Raw genomic sequence first — 24,066 nt, forward strand, 5'->3', positions numbered from 1 at the left:
TATTTAAATGTCATCTTTTCTAAATGAAAAATAGTGCTTTAATGACAAATAACATAGTTGTGCAAAGAAGCATGTAAGATAGACGGGGAAAAATGAAAGAAAAATCTCTGAGAATTTAAATCCTGAAATCAAAAACTGAATGATTTACTGAATTAATAAGAGTTAATATGCTATGTCCAAGGAACATTTCATAGGCTAATGTAGTCATTTTCTAATGAAAATAATTTAATGTAATTTAATGTAATTTAACTTAATTAACAGCGGATTTTGGAGTATCAGCTAAAAACACAAGAACAATACAAAGAAGAGATTCTTTCATTGGTACACCATATTGGTAAGTGCACCATTTCGTTGGCCTTTCAGTATGAACTAATACCCTAATATTACTTCTGTTGTTAATATAAACTTGATTAAATATCATGTAAATGTATTAAGAGTAGAATCTGCTTTTTAAAACGTTGCAGCAAATTCATGTTGAGAACCTTTTTTGTAAGAGAAGAGTGCATTTTCTAACCTGGTACTTCATTATTCTGTTTGCAGGATGGCTCCAGAAGTAGTAATGTGTGAGACATCTAAAGACAGGCCTTATGATTACAAGGCTGACATTTGGTCTCTTGGCATTACTTTAATAGAAATGGCTCAAATAGAGCCACCTCATCATGAATTAAATCCAATGCGAGTGCTCCTGAAAATAGCAAAATCTGATCCACCTACGTTAGCACAGCCTTCAAAATGGTTTGTATTTTAATGACAACTTTCCCACCCCAGTTTGTAGAATTTGACTATAAGGCCTATTTGTGTGCCTTAAGTCTTGCTGAACTTTATGGTACTAGTTTTATGCATGAAGTCAAGTACGGGTACATATTCTATGTATGCTCTGTGTGTGTATATCTACATCCTATATATAGGCAGATATATATCCTATATACATGTATATCCTTACACAGTGGTACTGTGACATTTTTGCTGTAGCTCTGTATGGAAACTTTTATGCAAAAATATTTTGTAGAATTTAAAGACCTGGCAGATGTTGCATTAAGATGTATGAAAAATAACCTTTTACCAATGCAGTAAAAGTTCTGAAGACTACCTGAAAAAGAACATTAGATTAAGGAAAACTTAGATATTTTTATACTAGAAAAACATCAAAAACAAAACGAAAAAAGCTGTTAACTATTTGGTTGCTGTAATATCCTTCTGTGATTTAGCTGGGGATATAGCAGATGTGTTGTATTGTAAATTCACAGCCAGAAGTCAACTCTTCCATAAATGGAAGAACATTTTAATGATAAGTGTCATGCTGGTCTTTTCACTCCTTCATTGTCTTTCTGTTTTTCTAAATCAGTAGGACATGGAGTTGTGGTGTAGATGCATGTGAAAGCAAAAGATGTTTCACTGCACTGATCTCGTGTCAAGGCTAAATAAAAGCCACTACCTGTTTGATTTTTGTGTAGGTCATCAGATTTTAAAGATTTTCTGAAGAAATGTTTGGAAAAGAATGTAGATGCAAGGTGGAGTGCAACTCAGCTTTTACAGGTAGGAGGAATTAACTGTTCAGAAGTATTGTTTGAAGGCAAGCCTATTTTATATTCTCTTAAAAGCAGAGTATAATTGGAGTGACTACTTAAATTTAATATTAGGTGTTTGTACACAATCTGTGTTTGATACTGTTGGATGTTCGTTATTTGGCAAAACATAATGAAATAATGCCAAGGGCATATCAAAGTCTTTGCTTACATATATTTTGATATAGTATAACTAATTAATTTGCGTAAGTATTTAAATTATACTTTGATACATGTAATGGGTGAAGGAGATATTTACATAAGTAGTCAATTGCTGACAGGTGTTTTAAAAGCTTTAGTGCTCAGCTGTCTTCTATAATGCTGTCACTGCAGAATGGCTAAACAGGAGTAGATGTGACTAGGTACATTTGATTCTGTTTAACGTCAGCGCACATTTACTTTATCCATAATACATCTGACATGTGTTGAATAGATTAAGCAGCAGGGCCAAGTGGAGAAAGAAGATTAAGACAGTAGGAGTAGGAGAAGAGCAGGTATCTGTTTTCTCTTAAAGAAATAGTTCTATGTTCTTGATAAGAAAAAATGTTCCAAAGGAAAAAGATTTTTTCTCTGGAAAGAATGTTTCTAGATAAAAACTTATCAGGAAATAGTTTTACTGTGGAACTGGAAAGAAATGAAAACCATTTCCAGGAAAAATAACCTTTAAAACAAATCTACTTTTATACTTTGGATTATGAAACAGGTTAGTATAAATGAATACCTTGTGTTTTTAGCGTGTTTGTTAGATTATTTACACAGTATATGTGATTACAAATGTTTTGATTTTAAAACTTCAACGGAGAAAAGTACATTTAAGACAATTATGATTATTGTTAACATTGTGAGTCTTCAAGTTTGAGAGAACCAGAGTAATGTTTCTCTGAAGTTAATATTTCTTTTAAGATATGATTTTCCCACTGTGTATGATGAAGTTAGAGCTTAATATTATGTTTTATTTTCACAAGCATCCGTTTGTTACGGTTACTTCCAATAAACCGATACGAGAATTGATTGCGGAGGCTAAGGCAGAAGTTACAGAAGAAGTTGAAGATGGTAAAGATGAAGATGAAGAGGAGGAAACAGAAAATTCTCTGGTCAGTTTAAAATTAGTTTAAATATGCAATTAGTTTCAATCACAAATTTCCTATGGAGAACTCAATTTTCTGATGTCATACCTAACTTTTGCAGCAAGTCATCTAAGAATAACTGCAGAAACAGACTGTAACCTTCTTACAGCATAGCTAATGTTTTCAAAATCAGCATGTTCTTCAACTCATTAAGAACTGTTAATAAGGGATATTATCTCCATTTATTTTTACTTGTATATGCAGTGTAGACTGCTTAAAAAATTGATGCTGTTTTATATATCAAAGGTTTTAAGTCTAAATGACTAGATGGACGAGTGAACATACTCTTGTATTTCATATGATGCTTAAAATGTGAAATATGTGACTATTACAACATAAGCTAAGTTTCTGATTTTAGTGTGGCTGTCAAAGGAAAAACTCCAAGTCAAGAAAATATATTTTACTAAGAGGATACTGAGTGTATTTTTAAAGATGCTTATGAAACTTAGAACAGGAATCAGTTTGTCAAAGAGCAAAGCCCTGAAGTTCAATTATGTGGTAGTAGGCTGCACAGTGCACATGTCGGCAGTGCTCTGATAAAACTGGTTCAAGCACTGTCAGCACGGACAGTGACCAGTACCACTGGAAGCAGCACAAGAAGCACTCCTCCCTTCCCACCTCGTACCTCACCAAACCAGGCATGTTTCCTGGCCTTCAGATTACTTTCTTTATCCAACCCAAGCAAACCTCCAAGTGTGCATTCCTACCAGCTTCCTCCAGGACTTACTCTCAATCTCCTAGGGCATCGTGCACCACCTCCATCTGCTGATTAGCTGCTAAGGCGTCCATTTCCAGGCAAGCTGAGCATGAGTCCACCCTGTGACTCAAAGTGTCTCAAAATAAGCAGCTGTACGTTGGTGACTTGTACTGTTAGGGTAGTTCCTGCCTGAGCCTAGGGAGCTGTGAGGAAGATGCAGTTACAGTACTGCGTTAGTTTTAGAAAAAGCATGGAGAACACTACACTTCTAGAACAATTGAAATCTCTTAAATGCACTTTTAAATTAAAAGACTGTTTTCTGTGTGCTTAGGAAAACCTTCAGGTAGGAAATGTGTGATCAAACCCGCGCTTGTTACAATAATTAGCCTAGTATATTCCAAATGGCAAATCAGAAGCCCTATCTCCAAATTACAGGGTTCTAACAGTAAATAGACAGAGAGATACCATAATCACTTTGAAGAGTTAAAGGGCAATTATGGTTAAAGTGATACTTTATTGGTGTATTCTTTTGTATATCTGCATGTAATCTGATAACCTTTATTTAAATTCCAGTGATGGCAATTTCTACAGTTAGGTAACTGTTTCTGTTCCAGTTCCATATTACGACTTATTCAGCTGTGCTGGAAGTTCTCACAATTTTAATGGAGTTTAACAGTGATTAAAACAGAAATCTACGTATTTTTATCAAAGAGCAAAAGGAGAGATTAATTTTGATGAAGCGGAATGAGGTTTTAATATTGAATTTTATCAGTGCTGCACTAACTAAAGTTACATTGCTCCTTCCTAGCCAAACAGAACAAATACATGTTTTTCCAATCTGGCTGTAGATGGGACTATCAGGGAAACTAAACTAATAAAATAAGGAGCGATGTGAGTGCAAAAAGACAAGAAGATTCTGTGCAGTGTGCGGCAGAGGACAGATCATAATCCGTCTCTTTCAATTGCACTTTATTTTATTGAATTCTTACAAATGGAGGAGGGTTTTTGTGAAATGTTCTGTTCAGAGCCCAGCTACGGTTAAGGTACTTGTCCTGTCATAACACCCAGTGAAGTAGTCTGAAACTATTAAATTCATATAATTTTGCCTGTAAATACAATATACTCATCTCTTTGGATATTCCTCAGTAGAACTGTGCTTTAATTAATTTAGAAAATGATGAAATAGTTCCTTTAAAATTTCCTTAAATTTTTCCTTTCCTTTAATTTTTTAGCAGCTACCTGCAGACAAGCGTGCATCATCAGACCTTAGTATTGCCAGCTCTGAAGAGGATAAGCTTTCACAGAATGCCTCTGTACTGGAATCTCTTTCTGAGAAAACAGAAAGCAATGCAATTGAGGAGAAAAACAGCACGATATTTCCAGATGATAAAAAAATTGGAGACGAATCTGAGGGCATTAATGTTAGGAAAATGGTTGAGAACATCTCTGATGCTACTGCTGATGATATGAAAGTGCAGAATGGTTCTGTACCAACTGGTGAAGTTGAGCAAGGCAAACTATTGCCAGCTGAAAAGAGTACAGAAAGTCTGGAAGAAGCACCTGAAAATGCAGAACCTCAGAAAGGAGGGGAAGAACTTGATACAGTAACAAAACCAGAAGTAAATGAACAGAACCAAAAAACAGAGAAAGAAAGTGACATAGGAAATGTACAAATAGAGGAAGATAAAGTTAAAATAATACCTACAGCTGCTGATACGGTAGAAATCAGAGAAGCCATTTCTGAGGAAACTGGTGAAAAAGAAGAGGAAAACAGAATAGATCTCTCAGAAAATAAGACTGAAAAGGTCACTGTAGATAATACTATAGAGCAAAAGGAAGATGGAGCTCAGGAAGAGGCTGTGACAGACATCACTATAGAATCTGTACCTAGTGCTGAGGATAAAGTGTCAGATGAAGAAAAGGAACTAATAAAGCATGCAAATGACAACATTAAGGAGATAGGTGGTACTGCTGAAACACAGATCATCGAGGGGGATAAAATACCTGAGATGACGGATAAGCCTGTGGAAAGTCAGGCTAAGCAGGTCTGTGAGATAATCAGCTCTGAAGAAACTCTATCAGAAAGCCAAGATAAAGTGATCAAAGCAGATGAGAAGTTGGCAGAAAGTGAAAATGAGGATATTTGTCAAATAAGTAGCATGGAGGAAACAGAGAGCAAAGACTCTGGAAAAGATGATATGGGCCAGAAGACAATGCAGGCCAAGCCTGAGGCTATTTCTGATAAGGCGGTGGATAAGCTGACGGAGATGGACCAAACATCAGAGGAGCACAGACCTGAGAATATCCAGGAAAACAATATTCAGAGAGACAAAGAACAGTTGGCAGTAACTTCTGATGAAATAATGAAGAGTAAGCTTCAAGATGCTGCCGATGAACAAGCTGATGACTCTGAAGTCACTCCAGTACCCAGTATTAGTATAAGCACTGAAGAAAATGATGAAAAGGTCAAAATGGAAAATCAAGACAGTACTGAAACGTTGCAGCAGCTAGAATCTGAGAATCTGAAGGAAAATGATGCGGATTCGGGCACAGGTTCTACGGCTGATAACAGCAGCATTGACTTGAATTTGTCAATTTCTAGTTTCCTTAGTAAAAACAAAGAGACAGGATCAATATCGCTACAGGTAAGTGTAAGCAATAATATATTTGTATGTAAAACCCTGTGTGAGTGCAGCCCTAAAACTATCTCCACGTTTGAACTTTGCTAAAAAAAACTGTGAGGAACTGCTATGGCAGCATGGAATATTAAAAATTCGTATAAACTGCAATATTCTGAATTGAACACTCAGTAATGTCTGAATGTTGTGCAGCCAAGCTAGTAGCTATGGAACTGGTAATTAGTTTCTTATTTTGTTACAGGATTATATGCTAATCAGCCTTATTAAAATATAACAAACAGTTATAGACAAGGAGATCTGTGTGTAGTTGTAGTTCACATCTGGTAGTCGAGAAGACTGTTTCAGTGCCTTACACTGCACAGAATCCCTGCTTTACCAGGACAGATCTCTGAGTCTCACGCTGAATTCCTGTCACTTCCATCTTCTGTTTCTCTGTTTAGAATTAAAAGATCTAAGGCAGACAGCCTCTCAAGTCTGCGTATGCCAAGCACTGTACTACTCCTTTGTACTATATTGATGCAGTTATGCTGGGGTGAATGAGCTTGTTTACATAAAGCACGTTCCAGAATATGAACTTTATATCTTTATACCGATATGATTATTGCCATACCACGATAGTAATGGTGTAATCACGGGTTTGAAGAAAAACAACAACAAAAAGGACATGGCTATGCTAGCATGACTTCAGTGTATTTGCAGTAAACCCTTACACAATGGAGACAAAGTTTCTGCCAGGGTCTCTTTTGTTCTGTCATGAAACAATAGCAGCTTTGAGAAGTGGGAATCTTTCCAATTCTGTCAGCAAGGTCACATGAGTTGGTTACTATCATATAAGAACTAAAAACAAACCAAAAACAAAAAACAAGGAACAACAAAACGCCTTGCTAGTTGAAAGGTGTGAGGAAAAATAATTGAGCAGATGAGTTAGTTGCTATTCAGTTTCAGTACTGTTTTTCAGAATTAAATACCTTTTTTCATGACTAAGAAAATTATAGGCACAAGCCAATAGTACTTGCAACTCTCTTCAGCTCTTGAAAATCAAATTGCATCAGTGTTTCATTCAGGGATTACCTAGCTTTTTCTCTGAATGGCAATTTAGGTGATCAGTAATCAGTTTTCCTTTGAATAAAGAATGTTTCAGTACATGAGAATTTTTCCAAGTTCTCACTTAAGTGATAACCAGTAACCAAGAACTCCTGATTTATATGCAGCAGCCCTCCACACAAACATTTGAAGTAATTTAATATATTTTTTTAAAGGAATATGACTTAGATACAGAATAACTTACTGATGTTTTATTCAGGAAACTAGAAGACAGAAGAAAACTTTAAAGAAAACTAGGAAGTTTGTTGTTGATGGAGTAGAAGTGAGTGTAACCACGTCAAAAATAGTTACTGAAAATGACTCAAAAAGTGAAGAAATGAGATTTCTACGGTAAGCTTTTGTAAAAGTAAATTTTACAGGAGGTTTTATTGTCTTGTACGTAACTGATTTTTTTCACATTGAGTAAAAGCAAGAGGGGTAATGGTCTTATTTTTGTCATGTTTGGCATTGCTTTCGTTTATTTTTGTAAATAGAAAGGAATGCAGAGTGTTTCCTAATGAGATGATACAAAAATAGCTTTAGTGGACCTAAGTTGTAAATGCTTTTTTTTATAACTTTCTTTTATTTTTCTATCAATATTAAAAGTTCTCTTTCATTATTAGGCGTCAAGAGCTAAGAGAGCTGAGACTTCTTCAGAAAGAAGAGCAGAGAGCCCAACAGCAGCTTAGTAACAAGCTCTTGCAACAGCGAGAACAGATGTACAGACGTTTTGAACAGGAAATGACAGTGAGTTTTTTGGATCTTGGTGCTCTTAAAATGTGACATCCTGATGGAGTAGGCCAAATACTCACAACAGCATTATGGGCATTTCTTTGATGGCTATAGTTTGTTTAATTCTTGCTACTAATGGCAATATTTTTGTGTTACGGGATGCCAAGCTTGTATGCTAGAACACACTTGTCAGTAAACAAAATGAAGGTGTTTTTTGTTTTGTTTCGTTTTTTAAACAGAGTAAAAAGCGACAATATGATCAAGAAATAGAAAATCTAGAGAAGCAGCAGAAGCAGACAATAGAGCGGTTGGAACAGGAACACACAAATCGTTTACGAGATGAAGCAAAACGCATCAAAGCAGAACAGGAGAAAGAATTGTCCAAATTCCAGAACATGCTGAAGAACAAAAAGAAGGAGGTAAGAGACAAAGATGATGGTATAGAAAATAAGGAGTATGGCCATAGCAAATGGTTGAGGTTAGGTCTCCCAAAAGTCACATCAGCCTCACGTGCTATAATAAGTTGTGGAGGGAGTACAGTAGTCAATGGTATTCCTTTTGTTTTACTGCCAAAAGTGAAATGCAAACAGCTAACAGGAACTTTTGGGTATTGACTTAATGTAGAAAATATCATCAAATTATGAGACTTTATTTTTCACAGACTATTTAGTAATTCTTTTTACAAATAGTAGATTAAGATATAGTATTTTATTAAAGACTGAAAATATTTGAGATTGCTATGTTAAACAAACCAGCTATAACTGCTTAGTAAATACTTAGCAAATTAGAATTTCAAAAAAAACAACATGTTCTTCATTAATGAGAAGAAACACTTAGATTCCTGAGGTTTGGTTAATTTATTAGATCTTTATTAAATGCCTGCTTATGTGGTTTAGAATTTCTTTATATTAAGTGTTAGTTAGCTGGATTTTGTTTTTTAACTCAAAAAGGCAAGCTAAGAGAGACAAGTCTGATGACCTAAAATCTTTTACAATTAATTTCCTGTGTGTTGCACAGTTAAGGCAAAGTGAGTGACACTGACACCTTTTGCTTTTGATTTGCTTGCGTTAGAATAAGAGCGGTGTACCTCTATGGATTTTGCCTCATAATAGCTGTTTTATTTCATTTTCAGATCAGCTATACAGTGCTTGTTTGTATATAAATGTCTCTAGTGTTTGCTCTAATAGTTATTAGACTTCCAGAGATTTCTTTTAGAATCTGTACTGTCCATGCTTTTGCATAGAAAGATCCTGTAGTTTAAAAAAAAATGCATAGAAAAAATATATTCAGTTTGAACTGTCTGCTCATGTAAATAACCATTTTTCTTCTTTTGCGGAACCTCTTGCATTTTTTGAGTCTCTTTCTACTTACTGGTGATTGGGTCCTACATGGGAAAGCGGGAAGAATTTTATATATTTCTCTGAGCTAAAAGCAGTTCTTTCACGGAAACAGGAGTAGCATGTGGTGATTTGGACTCTGTTTTCTGATGATGCTTCCACTACTAAACAAATAGGCATTGGTCTTTGGGTGCGTAGTTTTGTATTTAGAATTTCAGAAGGTGATTTACGGTTTGAAGGAAAATGCAGCTGGTGCTCTCAAACTACCCATGTTATATTGAGGTGTGTGCAGTGTTAAGGTTTGTAATTCGCAAGTGAGGGGGGGGAAGAAAAAAAAAAAAAAACAAAAAAAAAACAACCAGCAAAGTAACAGATTCATATTCAGCTGATTTAGCCAGGTTATATTTAGAATATTTCTACTCATCTAGTCTAACTCATGTTGAACTGAAACAAATGTTCCAGTTCAGCATATGTGTAATGAAAAGTTTCTTAAAAACATAATCAGTTACGGATGGTTTTTGCTTTTAAATTCTTCAGAACCGAAAATTTACAACCATTAATATTTTATTTGCTTCTATGATTATTTTTAAGACTTACCCTATGTAGATGTCATTTATGGTTGAAACACTGATAATGGCATCTTGTAAATTCATCTTCATGTTCAAGACAGTGTCAGAAATAGCTCTCTTTCTGTGGAATTCGTTTTAAGTTTCCAACCGTTTTTCACAGCTTTACCATGAGGTAAACATACTCTGTAGCCCTTTTTCAGTAGTGCTTTAAGAAAATGCCACTTCTGCAGGTGGCGGTTTTCTAGCTGCTGCATGAAAACGCAAGCAAGAGACTGCCATTTCTGAGAGCACTGGGCAGCATTTGCATGCAAAAAGAAGCTGGCATATGCCTCCCTCTGCACTGGCACACCTAAAGCATGCATTGTTCCGTCTCTTTTCATTAAGCTCTCCTCACTAAGCTAACACCCCTGCCACTGAAGTAATGCACGCTTCCCAGTTCCTCTAGTGCTTGACCTGCATGTCCTATGTTCACAATAATGCTTGCTACGGAGAAAAAGTGTTCTTTTCGCCACCTTCTGCATGCTTATATACACTGTAGGTTTTATGTGAAGTGGAGAAAGCACCAAAAGAGCTGAGAAAAGAGCTCATGAAACGCAAGAAAGAGGAGCTTGCACAAAGCCAGCATGCTCAGGTAACAATGGCAGCTTCAAGCTACTAAAATACAAAAGGCAGCAGTATTCACACAGCTTGATAATTTCACTTGTTGTTGTTGAGTGAACATGAAACTTAACTCAAACTAACCCTGTGGATTGCTCTCTTTTCTTCAAATATTCCCGTGTCACTTCCCGTGGAGTATAATGTGTAGAATTGTAGGAGCGGTGATTTTCAAGTTTGTGCTGTTAAGCATGATGTTTTGTTACGTTGTGCCAAAAAAATAACAATTTTTCTATGGCAATTTTCATTACGGTGCTTTTATGAGTGGTAAGTACCTGCAGGTCTGTCAAATGATGGAGGTTTCAGGCAGAAGTTATTTTGGGGCACTACAAGCACAGGGGAAGAACATATATAGAATAGGTAAGCATTAGGCATCATATTCTAGTAGCAGAACAGATTAGGTGAAACGAAACTATTTAACGTCTAAATGTAGGTGTAGAGAAACTTTATAAGACATCAAATATAATGTCACGCCTTCAAACTTGCTGCCTTTATATGAGCTAGCTGGACAGAGGCTAATATTTCAGAAAAAATGCTGTTGTGATGGCCGTAGTTTGTAGGTGAGTGAGTTTGTACCCCAGCAGAGCAGGTTTGGGTTGAGTAATTTAAAGATTAAATGATTGTGACCTAGCAGAAAGTACCAGCAGCTCTATCTGATTACATGTTCGGTTCAAGAGGGGATTTCCCAGCTGAGAATTTGATTGAGTTACAGCTCGCCCCATACCCAGGATGTGTCTCTAAGCTTGTTAAGGAAACAATTCAGGAACTAAATTTTCATAATGGTTGTGGTGACTTTGTTTCCTTCGCTGGTTTCACTATGTTAAAGTAAGGGACGGTTTTAAAGTTGGAAGATCCTTACTTGGAATGAGGAAGTACTAGGCAAGGTGCAAATGGAACATCTTAGATGGCCAGAATTTTTACTGTCAGCGACTACCTTTTTTGCAATTAGATTTGACATTTTGAAGGTGTATTTCTAACATACAGCAGAGGTTACCTTCTTTCTTTTGAAGATCTGCTCTATTTGATTGTATTCTGACATGGGAAGTACGTTGTGTCCCACAGGGCGTTGCTCAGGTTATGATTCAGTCTTTTCAGTTGTCTTCGTGTACGCTGTTCAACGCACAAATGCAGGATGTAAGTCCTAAAATGCAAACCAAAAAGTTTTATTTCCCTAATTTTCCAAATGTGTGGTTTTCTTCTCCTCCACATATGTGCTGATCAGTTTCACTGCCGCCTCCAAGAGAGTTAGCACAAATGTTTTTATCACTGCACTATTTACTGAAATTTTGATCTTTTTACTGTCCTCTGGGCAAGACACCTGAACTATCTCTCCAACATGATACAATGCTGTTCTCTGGTGTGTGTTATTTGTTCAGCACATGTGAGGAACAGTGTGACTTGTATGCTCTGCGTGCAGTGAGATTGTGTATTGTAAAGGTGGGAGTCTAAGATACTTACTGAGCAAAACCAGGTGGTATTTTTTAAAAGGCAGACTGCCTTGTACTGCCTGCCTTTTGCACCACCCAGCATGTTCTTCAGTAAGGTCAGTGCTCGTTATTTACGTAATACCTGGGTAGATGTGGGAAGCAGAAAGGCCAGACTGTTTTCTGCAATTGCCTGGTTTGTCTTAGTACTAGCAATTAGCATGGTTTGTGTGTTTTGGGGTTTTTGTGTTTTTAAGATTTACAGTGTAGATGCAGCAGCAACGATATTTAAATTACTGACAGTAAATCCCAAGCATAATTGTGTTTTGACCATGACTACACTAGAGCAGCTGTCCTGATGCACTTCCTAAATCAAAAAACTCCTAGCACATCATACGTAGTATTAATTATGTGCCCACATGCTCAAAATAAACTTCTAGTTTTTGTATCCTTTCCCTATCGAGCAAGGGAACCAAAGCAGTGTTTTTCTTCAGCCTACGTATTTGGTTACGAATGCCTGGCATCGTTCACAAAGGTGGCCTCCCAGTCCTTTTTGTACCCCCAGGTCTGCTGCTGTCTGAGCATTCCCCAGCTTCCTCCCTCTGGTTTTGTTACTTGTGCAACTCTGCTGCCCCCTGGGAGAAACGAAAGCCTTGTCTGCTATTCAATGACTTTCTGTGGAGATGAAAATCAAGATGCTCCTAGACATAACAAAGGATTTTTGACAAATACCTAATTCCATATGTTGCTGATGGCTCATTCAGTAAAAATAAAGTAAAAGGCCTAGCTCAGGAGGCCCTTCCACTCATCGCCTGTAGCCCAGCACTGTTTTCCTGCCTCATGCCATCTCCGTTCCAACAGGCCATCTTTTTGCTTTGTTATGTACAACAGCAAGCTCTGCAGCTGCTCGCCTTGGCTCTGATACCTACACTGCTATTGTGCTTTTTTTGACATTTATATCCTGATGGAAACATCTGCTTTAATTCTTTAAGCGTGTGCGCATGCCTGCATGCTTGTAGATACGTTTGAGGTTTGGTTTTTGAATAGTGGCAGAGAAGAAATGCAACAGGATGTCCTCGGGGTGTGGTGGGGGCTTCCTACTACTACCTGCTCTCTGTAAGGTGATGCCACAGACTGGAATGCGCTAGATAAGAGGAAGATGCAGGTGATACGGGGACTGCAGCACGCAGATGGCAGGTGTATCACTTTGCAAGGAGCCAGGTCAGCTCTGGTGCACCGAGTCTCTAAGTCCTGTAGGACACAGTTCCCATGAAAGCCATTGGGAGTCTTCATGGCAGCCTGAGGGGATTCCAAACCTCCATCAGAAACTTGGTATTTGTGAGGTGATAAACCACTTGAGTTCATGACAGGATGAAGCACTTGAGATAGAGATACAAACCTGAAACCCAACATATAAACAAATAGGCTTTACCTAATAACCCAAAGCAAAATAATCAGAAATGCTTTTTTCTTACATCCATGAATCCATGACATTTGATATACTGAGATCAGCTTTACATCGAGGATGTTTGTCTTCGCTAGCTTTGAACTTGCAGTTTGTTTTGAGGAGAGATGAGCTGGAATGATTTACAGATGATTGGTTAGTCTGTTGCCTTTGTTCTTATTTCTGAAAGTATTTAAATATTAAAAATATTCTCTACTCTCTGCATAGAAAATACAAGAGATAGGTAGTTCTATAGCACGAGGCATGTTAGCTCAAATTTTCTTAGCTGTATTTGTTTTTGTGTATATATAACACGGAACTGGGAATTTCATTAAACAGTAATGTGGCTAGAGGAACAAAATTTAATTTATTTCTATTGGTTTCCACCAGGAACAGGAATTTGTGCAGAAGCAGCAACAAGAACTGGACGCATCTCTAAAGAAAATAATTCAGCAGCAGAAGACAGAACTAGCCACTATTGAACGTGATTGCCTCAACAACAAACAGCAGCTCATGAGAGGTATTCAGCGTCAGACTCTCTCCTTAAAGACATATTTGTGTTGTATCTTAATAAACCAACAGTCTGCCTGAAACTTCTGAAATCAGAGGCCTTTATGACTTATAAGGAACTGCAATAAAGCCATGTGCTATAGAAAAGCTTTGCTCTTAAAATGCAGCTGTAGGCCACTTCTAAACATCCACTTGCAGGTGGATTCAGAATGATTGTATTGTGCTTTCTAAACCAGCCTGCGTTTTTTCCAGCTCGTGAAGCTGCAATCTGGGAGCTGGAGGAGCGACACCTACAAGAGAAACACCAACTCCTCAAACAGCAGCTCAAGGATCAGTACTTCATGCAGAGGCACCAGCTGCTTAAGAGGCATGAAAAAGTTAGTGTTGATTTTAACACTTCCTTTTGTGTATTAAATCAAAAATATATTTTATATTTACTTGATTTCCAATACATTTTAGACTTGTGATCTCTTCAGGTAGCTCTTTGCTTGCCTAGGCAATACCTGTGCAGGTATTTCCATGCTGTATACGTTCTGTGCTATGTAGTGAAAAACAAACCTTAGAGTAGTTCAAATCTTGCAAATCTAAGCCAGACTGTAACTTTACAACTGCAGGAGTGGAGGTTCAGTTCCACTAAAGTTTCTCCTTTCAAAGAGCAGAGACAGTTAAAAAATGTAATTCACAAGTTGTACGGATTACAACTGCTAATATACACCATATTTCTTCAATGACTAAATAACTTTTTATGGGCTGGGCATGATCCAGAGCTCCCTGGAATAAAAGGAAGACTTGATCCTCCCTATCCCTACCACTAGGGCAGGGCCGCTGGTTTCTGCTGAAATAAACGCTCAAACAACGTGCTTATTGATGAAATGATGTAACAGTTGTAAAATAACAAGTATTCTGTAACATTTCTGTGTGGTTAATGTTTTAGGAAACGGAACAAATGCAGAGATATAATCAACGCCTTATCGAGGAGTTAAAGAACAAGCAAACTCAGGAAAGAGCCAGACTGCCTAAAATCCAGCGAAGTGAAGCAAAGACTCGAATGGCTATGTTTAAGAAAAGTTTAAGAATCAATTCATTAGCCTCTCCAGACCAAGATCGTGAAAAAATTAAGCAGGTAATAAAAATTATTTTAGTAGTGTGAAATCTTGATGTGATGTAAATGTCAGTGTGACGACAGGCAAGAATGCACTCTCAGCAAGCTTGCAGGTGGTACAAAACTAGGTTGATGCATGGATGTGTCTGGTGCCATTCAGAAGGATTCACAAGCTGGAGAATTGGGCAGAGGTGAACCTCATGATGTTCAACAAAGGCAAACTCAAAGTCCTGCACCTCGGGAAGAGTAATTGTAGGCACCAGCACATGCTGGGTGTTGACTGCCATGAAAGCAGCTTTGCTGAAAAGGCCGCAGTGGTCCCAATGGACAGCAAGTTGAACGTGAGCCAGCAGTGTGCCAACACAACAGTGTGCCCTTGTGGCAAAGAAGCCCAGCAGCATCCTGGGCTGCGTGAGGAAGAGTGCTGCTGGCAGGTGGGAGGAAGTCGTCTTCCCCTTTTCACTTGAGGCACATCTTGGGTCCTGTGCTGGGCTCCCCAGAGCAAGACAGACAGTTTAAGTAGCAAGTCCAGCCAAGGGCCGTGGTGGTGGTTAAGGGATCAGTGGATCGTGGTGTAAGAGAAGAGGCTGAACTTGTTGGATGCTTCAGTCTGGAGAAGAGAAGCCTCAGGAGGATGGTAGTCACATGTATAAATGCGTGATGGAAGGGAGGAGGGGAGGGAGAGCCACATTCTCTCAGTGGAGCCCAGTGACAGGATGAGAGGCAGTCGGCAGAAACTGAAATAGTTTTATGTAAGTCAATGTAAGTGTATAACTTAAGAATGAGGAAAAAAATCACTGTGAGGGTGGTCAGACAATGGAGCAGGTTGCCTGGAGAGGTTGTGGAGATGCACAGAAATTAGAAATTAGAATTTATTTAGAATAACTGTCATCCTTTAAAAGGGAACATTGTGAAGGTTTTAGAGATTTGCTTTATGCACAGAAGTCCCAGATCATGGTTTCCATATGACGAGCAATGGAAGGATTAAAAACAAATCTGGGAAGTAAAATCTGGGAAATAGCTCCCTTACTGCTTAACGTCAACCTCAACCAAGACTTGTAGCAACACCTCTGTGTCACTTAGCTTTAGAGAGAGTTAACTTTAGGTGTCTGAAAGTGAAATGTGCTGTGCTTTACAGAGAGATTAGAGTGCAGAGAAAAAAGGAATGGTGGACAAAACTGTGAGGCCATTCCATTTGTAGGAGTTTAAAAATAAAATAAAAATACAGTCGATATTCATATATCTTAAAACCATTCAAATCACTATTACTGTATGGTGTTTATACTTGTTTTAAACACTTTTTGACTCATGTAAACTGTTGTATAGAGAGGCATGATACAAATCATCTTTTTAATTTTAGTTTGCAGTTCAAGAAGAAAAAAGACAGAAAAACGAGAGACTGGCTCAGCATCAGAAACATGAAAATCAAATGCGGGACCTTCAGTTGCAGTGTGAAGCAAACATCAGAGAACTGCATCAGTTACAGGTTAAAAATAGATGACATTAAATGAACGTTCAGTGGGAAGATTCATGTTAATAACAGGCACAGGCAAAGCAGAAACATCTTTTCCTGCATTTTTACTGATTCATGTGGATTTTTTTCAATGTTGCTTTTAAAGGCCTGCATGATACTGTTTAACCAGGCCCAGAACCTAACATCAATTAATAAGAAATCATTTTACACATAAGAAGAGCTTGAGCCATAGGCAGATGGTAGCTCCTAGAATATTTACCAAGTTCCCACCACTGTTCTGTGTAGGAAATGTTTCGTTTTAACCTGCTTTTGCTCAAATGTCATTATTTGGAGCAGAGGTAGGCAGCACCAGGCATTGCCCACAAGGCATGGAGTCTTTCCGAAGTGCAGGCTGCCACTTTTGAGCTTTTTTTTTTTTGGAAGCTATTTAGAAGGAATGCTCTTCTTGCAGTAAGGAATTCAATGTTGTTGTTTTTCGTATGCATTTTGTAGAAGTAGGTTCTGCATACTGAAGGCCAGGCATCCTTTTCCATGACGTCTGCTTTCTCTCTGCTTCGGGGACGCCAGGCAGTTTTAATGCATTAAATGATCACCTGCTGATCACCTTTGTGTAGAGGGAGGTTCCGTCTTCCATTGGCCAGTGAAGCTACTTCTACCCATGGCTTTCCTGCATCTGGTGAAAACAGGCCCTGGCTGCGCTACTACTAATACGCCCCAGCAAATCCTCAAATACCATGGGAGTCTGCGTGAGACTTTCAGCTAAAGCAAAATCAAGCAGATTAAGGCTACTCTGAGCCACATCAAGAGAAGTTGGCCCTTAGCTGCACTCAGGACTAGCCAAGTGCTTGTCATTTTTGTTGCTGTGCTTTCATACTCTGCATCAGAGCCAGCTGGGACTGGAGTCTTAGGAACAAGAAGGGCTTTAGAGACTGCAGTTGCCAACTGCTCTTTAATATTAAAGAATTGTTGCAGCCAAATGCTAAACCGTATTCTTGCCATGCTTCAAAAGGCCCCTGGCAGCTAAACAAACACATGTATAACTTAAAGGAATGTGAAACTTAATGTGTGGTTTGATTATCCTTATCATTACAGGGTGATTCTGTGGCTGCTTCTATGCAAGCATGTTTCTGTCTCTCTAGACCCCATTTGTTAGTCTCAACTCCTTCAACTCACCAAGAGTTGAAGTACTGGAAGTATTCTTCCAGAAGTTTGGAAGTATTTTTCCAATAAAAAACCAACAAACTAACTCCTTTTTAATGTAATTGATTTTAATAAATTATACAATTAGAGAAAAAAATTCAGAAAACAAAGCAGAAATGCTGCGTGACCTTGGGTGGTGTTATTGGGCAGTGACCACAGTTTGGAGTAGCGCTGTTGGCTGCTCTCTGAATGGTACTCAGCAGCATGTTCAGATTTACAAGTATTTCTTCTCTCCATTGGTTCTGGTGGCAAGATCAGCTCTTGATAATGCAGACCCACAACAAACTTTTATCTTGTAATTATGTACGTCACTGTTTGCACAGGCTAATAAGCTAATTAAAAAGAATTAGGACAACATATGTCACTAGACAAATATTAAGTTGTCTAATCTGAATTAGTTTGACAAGGATTATCTTTATCTTGTTTTAAGAATGAAAAATGCCATCTACTGGTTGAGCATGAGACTCAGAAGCTAAAAGAGCTGGATGAAGAGCACAGCCAAGAACTGAAGGAATGGAGAGAGAAATTGAGACCAAGAAAAAAGGTAAATTGGAGCAGTTTGAATTGAAATATAACGAAGTGTTAACCCTAGCAAATACAGATCATATATATTTTGCTGAGGAGGAGAATTGAGCTACTATACAAAACTGCTATAGTTCACTTATATTAAGTTAAAATATGTGCAACAAGAAGGGCTCACATTATCAGCCTCTTCCTGTGGTCCTCTTGCAGGGCATGTCTGAATAGTTGCGTATAAAACCTCTTAGCTGGAGTAAATCTGTTTTAGGACTCTATTTCAGAAGCTAATAGGATATTTAAAAAAAAAAAAAAAAAAGAGGATGAAGTAACAAATAGAGAGGGTGGTGGTGGTAGCTGTTTGTTTAGTCTGTTTGTTCATTTTGTTAAGATCTTGTATCAGACTGTCAGCAGTAGAACAGGCTTCTTGTACTTCCATTGCCTTATATTCATATATAACAATCTGATCTTGGTTTTAGACACTGGAAGAAGAATTTGCCAGAAAACTGCAAGAGCAGGAAGTTTTCTTTAAAATGACTGGAGAATCTGAATGCCTTAACCCTTCAACACAAAGCCGGATTTCCAAATTCTATCCAATCCCCAGCCTTCACTCCACTGGGTCGTAACTCTGGGAACTGCTGTAGGTTTTTCATATTTGGAGTTCTTCATCCCCGTCGTCTAACCTGATCTAATCTGTGGAGTACATCAAAAGACCTGGCACTTTTTGTTTTCGGTGGAGACAATCAGTGTCACGATCATTCTTTTTTTACTACTTTGAATGGAAGAAAAGAGAAAAGGAGTTGGTGTATAATGGTAATGTGATGTCCTTCAGATGTTTCAAGAATGTTTTTTTTTATCTCAGTCTCAAAAAGTATGTTATCTATGGTTTTGACTTTAAGTAAGCCTAAAATATGAATTATAACCTTTCTCATCACAAAAAAACGGTTTCTTATGTGAATATTTAAACTGTATAAGTTCTGCTACTGTGTTTTTAAGTGTGTCATTTCTACACAAGAGAATTCCACAACTGAAACTGCCACAAGAGGTTTATAATGTTAGTGTTGAGCAGTGTCTTCATAGTGAGGACTGAAACTAATTGCTCAGAACATGCCAATAATCATAAAAAATGAACCCTTGTGTTTAAATATGGATGGTAACAGTAAAAACCTTTGCAACTTCTTTAAAAAAAAAAAAAGAAACCTCTGGCATAAATTAAACTGAGCTGATCTCCATTACATATTTTGTCCATTAGTTCCATAATGAAATGGGGTGCTAGTTTAATTAATACAGTGCCTGAAACACTTCCGTATGCTAATCCTGGCAACAGGGTAGTATTTGTCACTTATGAAACAAAAACAAAGTAAAGCTCCTTTGCATTGTTGTTACTGTACAAAACAGAAGATTTCTTGCTGCTACTGCCATTTTTGTTGTAAATCCTCACCCTAAAATATTTTGCACTAAAATATGTAAAGGTGAAAGAAATGCTAACTTTAAAATGCACAGTTTGTTGTTTTCCTTAGCTATTACAGGTGGTTAGTTCTACAAATCGAAAAGCTGTAGAATGTATTTTTTAGGAAGCATTGTGCGAGACGCACGCGGTCGCTCTAACTGTACCGGGAATGGGTAGAGCCATCCTTCTGTTCTTACCAAAGCCTGTTCATTGGAACTCCATCGCAGAAGTGGAGGTGGGTGGTTGTATTTATGGATAACCATGGCAGAGGTCTGATTTGGTTGGAAATGTTAACTTGATTTTTTTTTTGTTTGTTTGTTTTAGTCATTTTATTTTATAGAAAGATTTAAGTTAAATATATAGACAAAATACTTAATGAAGCTGGTTTTTTGCTTTTGTGTTGCCACGTACTAACATAGACGGTTTTTATTTTTTAAGTTCATAGATGTAAAATAAGTTATTTACCTGACTGATCTGCAGTGGAAAAAATCTGAAATGTTTCTCATAGCTGGTAGGGAAGGAAAAGTGTATTAGGTCACTTTTACTGCACTCCTTGGGATGGTTCGAGTCATATCAAGACAGTATTGTAAGCTGTATTTGGTATGCTGGCGTTAAATTTGTAAAATAGTATTTGTTTTCTGTTATTTGAGGCCTAACTTTCTAGTCTCTTTGGGCGTCAACTGCAACGTTGGTTTTGTTTTGCTAGCTTGCATTTAATGTGAGCCTGGTGAACATTTACACGATGTTCATTTCATGGGAACAGTATTGATGCACGTGAATGAACTCAAATTAACATAGGACTTTAATCAGATGCGGTTGAAATCTTGGATGCTGAAATCCTTGGATGTTGAAACTATACCTTCTCAGTGAAGACATTTAAAATTTGCAGCACAGTAAAAGCAGTTGGAAAATGCATGTTTTAATTTAATTTTTATAACTTTTGATAGCATAATTACTTTAATAGCTAGCCTTAATTTCTGGCATTTTATTATATCACTGTGTATTGTGTACCGTTGTAAATTCACATATCATTATCTCTAGAATGTTATCTGTTGCTAAATGCAAAGTTCCTTAAGTTGTTTGTTCAGTAGGCTGAAAAAAGACTCTGAAGGCCTTTCCTTTAAGTTCCACCATCATAAATTGACCGTTACTAAAATAACATTGAGTAATCTTCACCTCTGTATTTAACAGAATTTGTTTGCAATTTTGTATGGAGCAGGCTCAGTGATTTATTTGGAGAGTAAACTTGGCAGGCAGATTTCCTCTTCTGGATTATCTCTGCCTTTATCCACATTAAATTCTCAGAGAAATGTTAATCTTCTTAGATTTTCGGCAGTTTCAGTGATAACTTGCTAATATATATTGGCATAGTGGTTACCTCTGTCTACGTCTGGTAAATCTTTAATTTGAAGATCCTTCTCACACAAGCTCCTGCAATCTGACCTCACTGTATATTGTACAAATGCCTGAGTTGTGTGGTGCAGGGAGGGACTGAATGTAACAATCAAAGCCTTAGCGAGTCCTTGGCTGTGTCTGGAGCTGTAGAGCGCTGTTAAGCAGCTGCAGTCTTGTGACTGTGCTGAGAATTGATACCTGGTGTGCAAATCCACTTCTCTGGGATAACAGGAGCTAACATAGGTACTTACATGTTTAGATTGAAAGCCAGCATTTTATCAGCATTGTGGAACATGAAAGAGGAGGTGTATGCTGTTAGGGCACTGTCAGAAAATCAAATTCAAATAGATTTAGTCTCGCATTGGCCTGGAAGAGATCTGAGATATAAAATCCAATCTCTCTCCTATCACGTGTCACATAATCCCTTTAATAAATGGTGGGAGCTCTGTCTCAGAGGTAGTTAGGTGTGTTTTCTGTAGTCAAAACAGTCTGCTGGCTTGCTGAGTTTCTGGCAGATCGCATTTTTTCTATGTGCCCCTCAGAAGCTGAGCAAATACTGGTTCGTGCTCACCTTCCTTTTACATCACAGCTGCTGGCTGCAGGAAGATGAACAAAGGCCCTAAAGCGCGTGCACCACAGCGCAGTGCATCGTTCTCTGCACCTCTATTTACAGTTGGTTTGGACAAGAAAAATATCTCCATGCAAGCTCATGGCCTCTGACGGATTCAGACCTCACAATTTTTAATCAGCTCTGAAAGCAGATTTCAGCACTTGCTAAATTAGCTTTCTTGGGATGGGGCATTGTAAATAGAGGAGCCAGCAGTTCTTCTCACAGCCTGACAGTTACGGGAGCTCAGCTGCTCCCAGTGTCTTGTAATTCTCTGCCAGTGCAGCCCTGCAGGTGGACCAGGGAGATCTTTGGATGACCAAGCTCTTTTAATCTTAAATTAGTTTAAACTTAAATTGGTTTAAACAAGCTGTTACTTGGGTGAAGAGGGAATACTCCAGCACGTTTGCTGCTCTGTTTCCCACAGAACTCCGCGGTTCTTTCTTTCAAGCTCTCTGCTGAATGCGTAAGAAGCAAGTGTGGCACAAAAAGCTATGGTATGGTATGGAGGTTACTTCTACGGTTGACTAGATATATGCTGATTTATTGTTAAAGGTTTTCCTTTAGATCTTCAAAGTGAGAGGGGGCAGCGCTGCAGCTGTTGGTACCACCGCACTGACCCGCGGTGTCCTGACCACGGGCGTTCACTCGGTGATTCTTTGCAGGACTTTGTTCAGTATCCAACCCCTCACATGGCTTAAGAGCCAGCAAACCAGGTATTTAAAAGTGATTCTTCTATCCCAGAGACCTTTGATATATCTACAGGGAACAGGATTTTTTTTCTTAAAGAATACATAGGAACCTTAGCACCTTAACAAAGTCAGAGTCTGATAGAGCCAGGCAAAACAGTAATGTAATTGCTTTCCTCAGGCCACAGTGTAAAAATGTCTTTTATGTCAGCAAAATGAAGACAGTGGTGCCGCAGTCATTGGAGCTCGGGGAAAGGAGGAGCCCTGATGCTGGCCACCACCTGGGTAACTTCCTGCTTTGCATGTTAGCAGTTACAGCCCTGTCATTGTACTGCAAGATCTGTACTTCTGGATCTCAGAGAACCTTCCTTGTGTTGATGTGTCCACATGTGTTTCCCAGTCCCTGTCTGTGTTTAATTCACAGCAGACATGAAATGAGGTCAGAGAGAGCTAACCTTCCTCAGCCCCAGACAAGGCGGGGCCAGGATGGCCTGGCACGTTTCTTATTCTTACAAAGGATGAGAGCAGATAAAGGGAGGGAAAGGAAGAAAGCTTCATAGCATTTCTCTAGCTGGAAGATGATGCTGTTAGCAGAGCTTTTAGTTGTTTTTCAGCCTCTTTTTCTTGCCTCAGTCCTCGTCCTTCGTTTCTGTAACTATTGCACTCCTGGCCCAAGGGCAGTCAGTGGCTCCAGAGGGAAGCAGAAGCCCTCTAAAGCTAAAATGTGCTTAAAGCAGCAACTGAGTAAGGGCTCACGCACTTCTCTGCGCTGAAAGCAGAAGGGCGTTACTGAGCCCCGCGTTGCTCTGATTTTATGAAATATCTTCCATGGTTTCCATGCTAGGTAAAGCCCCTTTCTCTCTGATCATCAATCACCCAGGCTGAAAGGGGGAAAGAGCAGGAACTAAGCATTCTAGAGCCATCCAGTGAAACCCAGCTGTTGCGCTGTCCTGCCCCTGTTCTCTGTAAGCAAGCCGGGCAGGGCGCTGTTTGTTCTGTCACAAAGCCTGGAAATGCACGGCAGCTCCAGCCTCACCTCGTCCCAGCAGTTCGTTGAATGTTTTGTGTTCACAAACCAAGTTAATTTTGCCTTACAGGAAGCAACCAAAAATCAGGAGATGGATAAATAGTTGGCTAAGGATCTCTGTATGTACAGCTCATGGAAATAAATTTGCAGTAGCAGCCATACACCACTTTTTTTTGTTTGTTTTCTGTGTTTTATTTTTTTTGGTCTCGTTTTTAAAAAGCAATTTGATTTCATGGCTTTCTGTAGAATATTGTAATAATTCTGCTGTAAATACAATAAAAATCACAGTTTGCTGAGATGACCTCTGTTTTGTTCTTGGAATACTTGCATGAAACTCAAGAGAGGTGTGAGAGAATTCCAAATTCACTCCAAATTCGGGCTGCCTCCTCCACAGCCCAGCCTGTGATGCGTATTGCCTCAGGGCAAGCATGGCGATGTGGTGGCAGTGTGCAGAGGCCCCCAGTAACAAGACTGAAAACCACCACACCAAGAAAGAACTCGCTGCCTGCTCCCGTCATGTACTGGTGCTGAGAAGCAGAAGAGCAGCCCTCAGCCGCTCTGACCACACGCTGCGTCTGCTACAATCACCGATTTTGGTTGACTGCCCAAGGTGACACTGATAGGCACATGCGGGGTATAAAATACACTTTAATGGGGATGTTTACATTAAAAAGTTATTTTTTTCCTGATGTTTAAAAAATAGAATACAAAAATATTTTTTAAAAGTCAACAAATTGTTTAACAAAAGTGCTTTGGTTCTGTCTCTGTGCATGCCCCCCACCTGCTTCACCAGGTCCTCCTGCCTGTGGCCAGCACAGCAAACAC

The 24,066-nt window shown here is 38.6% G+C and overlaps 1 protein-coding gene across 2 annotated transcripts in view; it reads left to right on the plus strand.

The window, feature by feature from the left end:
- The window catches only part of SLK (STE20 like kinase), a 47,906-nt gene extending 24,364 nt beyond the window's left edge, over nucleotides 1-23,542 (plus strand). Inside the window, exons 5-19 of one of the 2 annotated variants that reach the window (XM_084290389.1) lie at nucleotides 262-334; nucleotides 541-735; nucleotides 1,455-1,536; nucleotides 2,531-2,659; nucleotides 4,622-6,034; nucleotides 7,332-7,462; nucleotides 7,735-7,858; nucleotides 8,083-8,262; nucleotides 11,466-11,537; nucleotides 13,662-13,791; nucleotides 14,034-14,158; nucleotides 14,716-14,904; nucleotides 16,244-16,369; nucleotides 17,988-18,101; nucleotides 18,553-23,542. In XM_084290389.1, coding sequence (XP_084146515.1) covers nucleotides 262-334; nucleotides 541-735; nucleotides 1,455-1,536; nucleotides 2,531-2,659; nucleotides 4,622-6,034; nucleotides 7,332-7,462; nucleotides 7,735-7,858; nucleotides 8,083-8,262; nucleotides 11,466-11,537; nucleotides 13,662-13,791; nucleotides 14,034-14,158; nucleotides 14,716-14,904; nucleotides 16,244-16,369; nucleotides 17,988-18,101; nucleotides 18,553-18,699 — 3,230 coding nt within the window. In that variant the 3' untranslated portion in view covers nucleotides 18,700-23,542. The remainder of the gene's footprint in view (nucleotides 1-261; nucleotides 335-540; nucleotides 736-1,454; nucleotides 1,537-2,530; nucleotides 2,660-4,621; nucleotides 6,035-7,331; nucleotides 7,463-7,734; nucleotides 7,859-8,082; nucleotides 8,263-11,465; nucleotides 11,538-13,661; nucleotides 13,792-14,033; nucleotides 14,159-14,715; nucleotides 14,905-16,243; nucleotides 16,370-17,987; nucleotides 18,102-18,552) is intronic. The other variant, XM_084290390.1, reaches the window with a different exon arrangement.
- Nucleotides 23,543-24,066: the final 524 nt, after the last annotated feature.

The sequence above is a fragment of the Netta rufina genome (assembly GCF_964035555.1).
Source record: "Netta rufina genome assembly, chromosome: 7".
Lineage (NCBI taxonomy): Eukaryota > Metazoa > Chordata > Aves > Anseriformes > Anatidae > Netta > Netta rufina.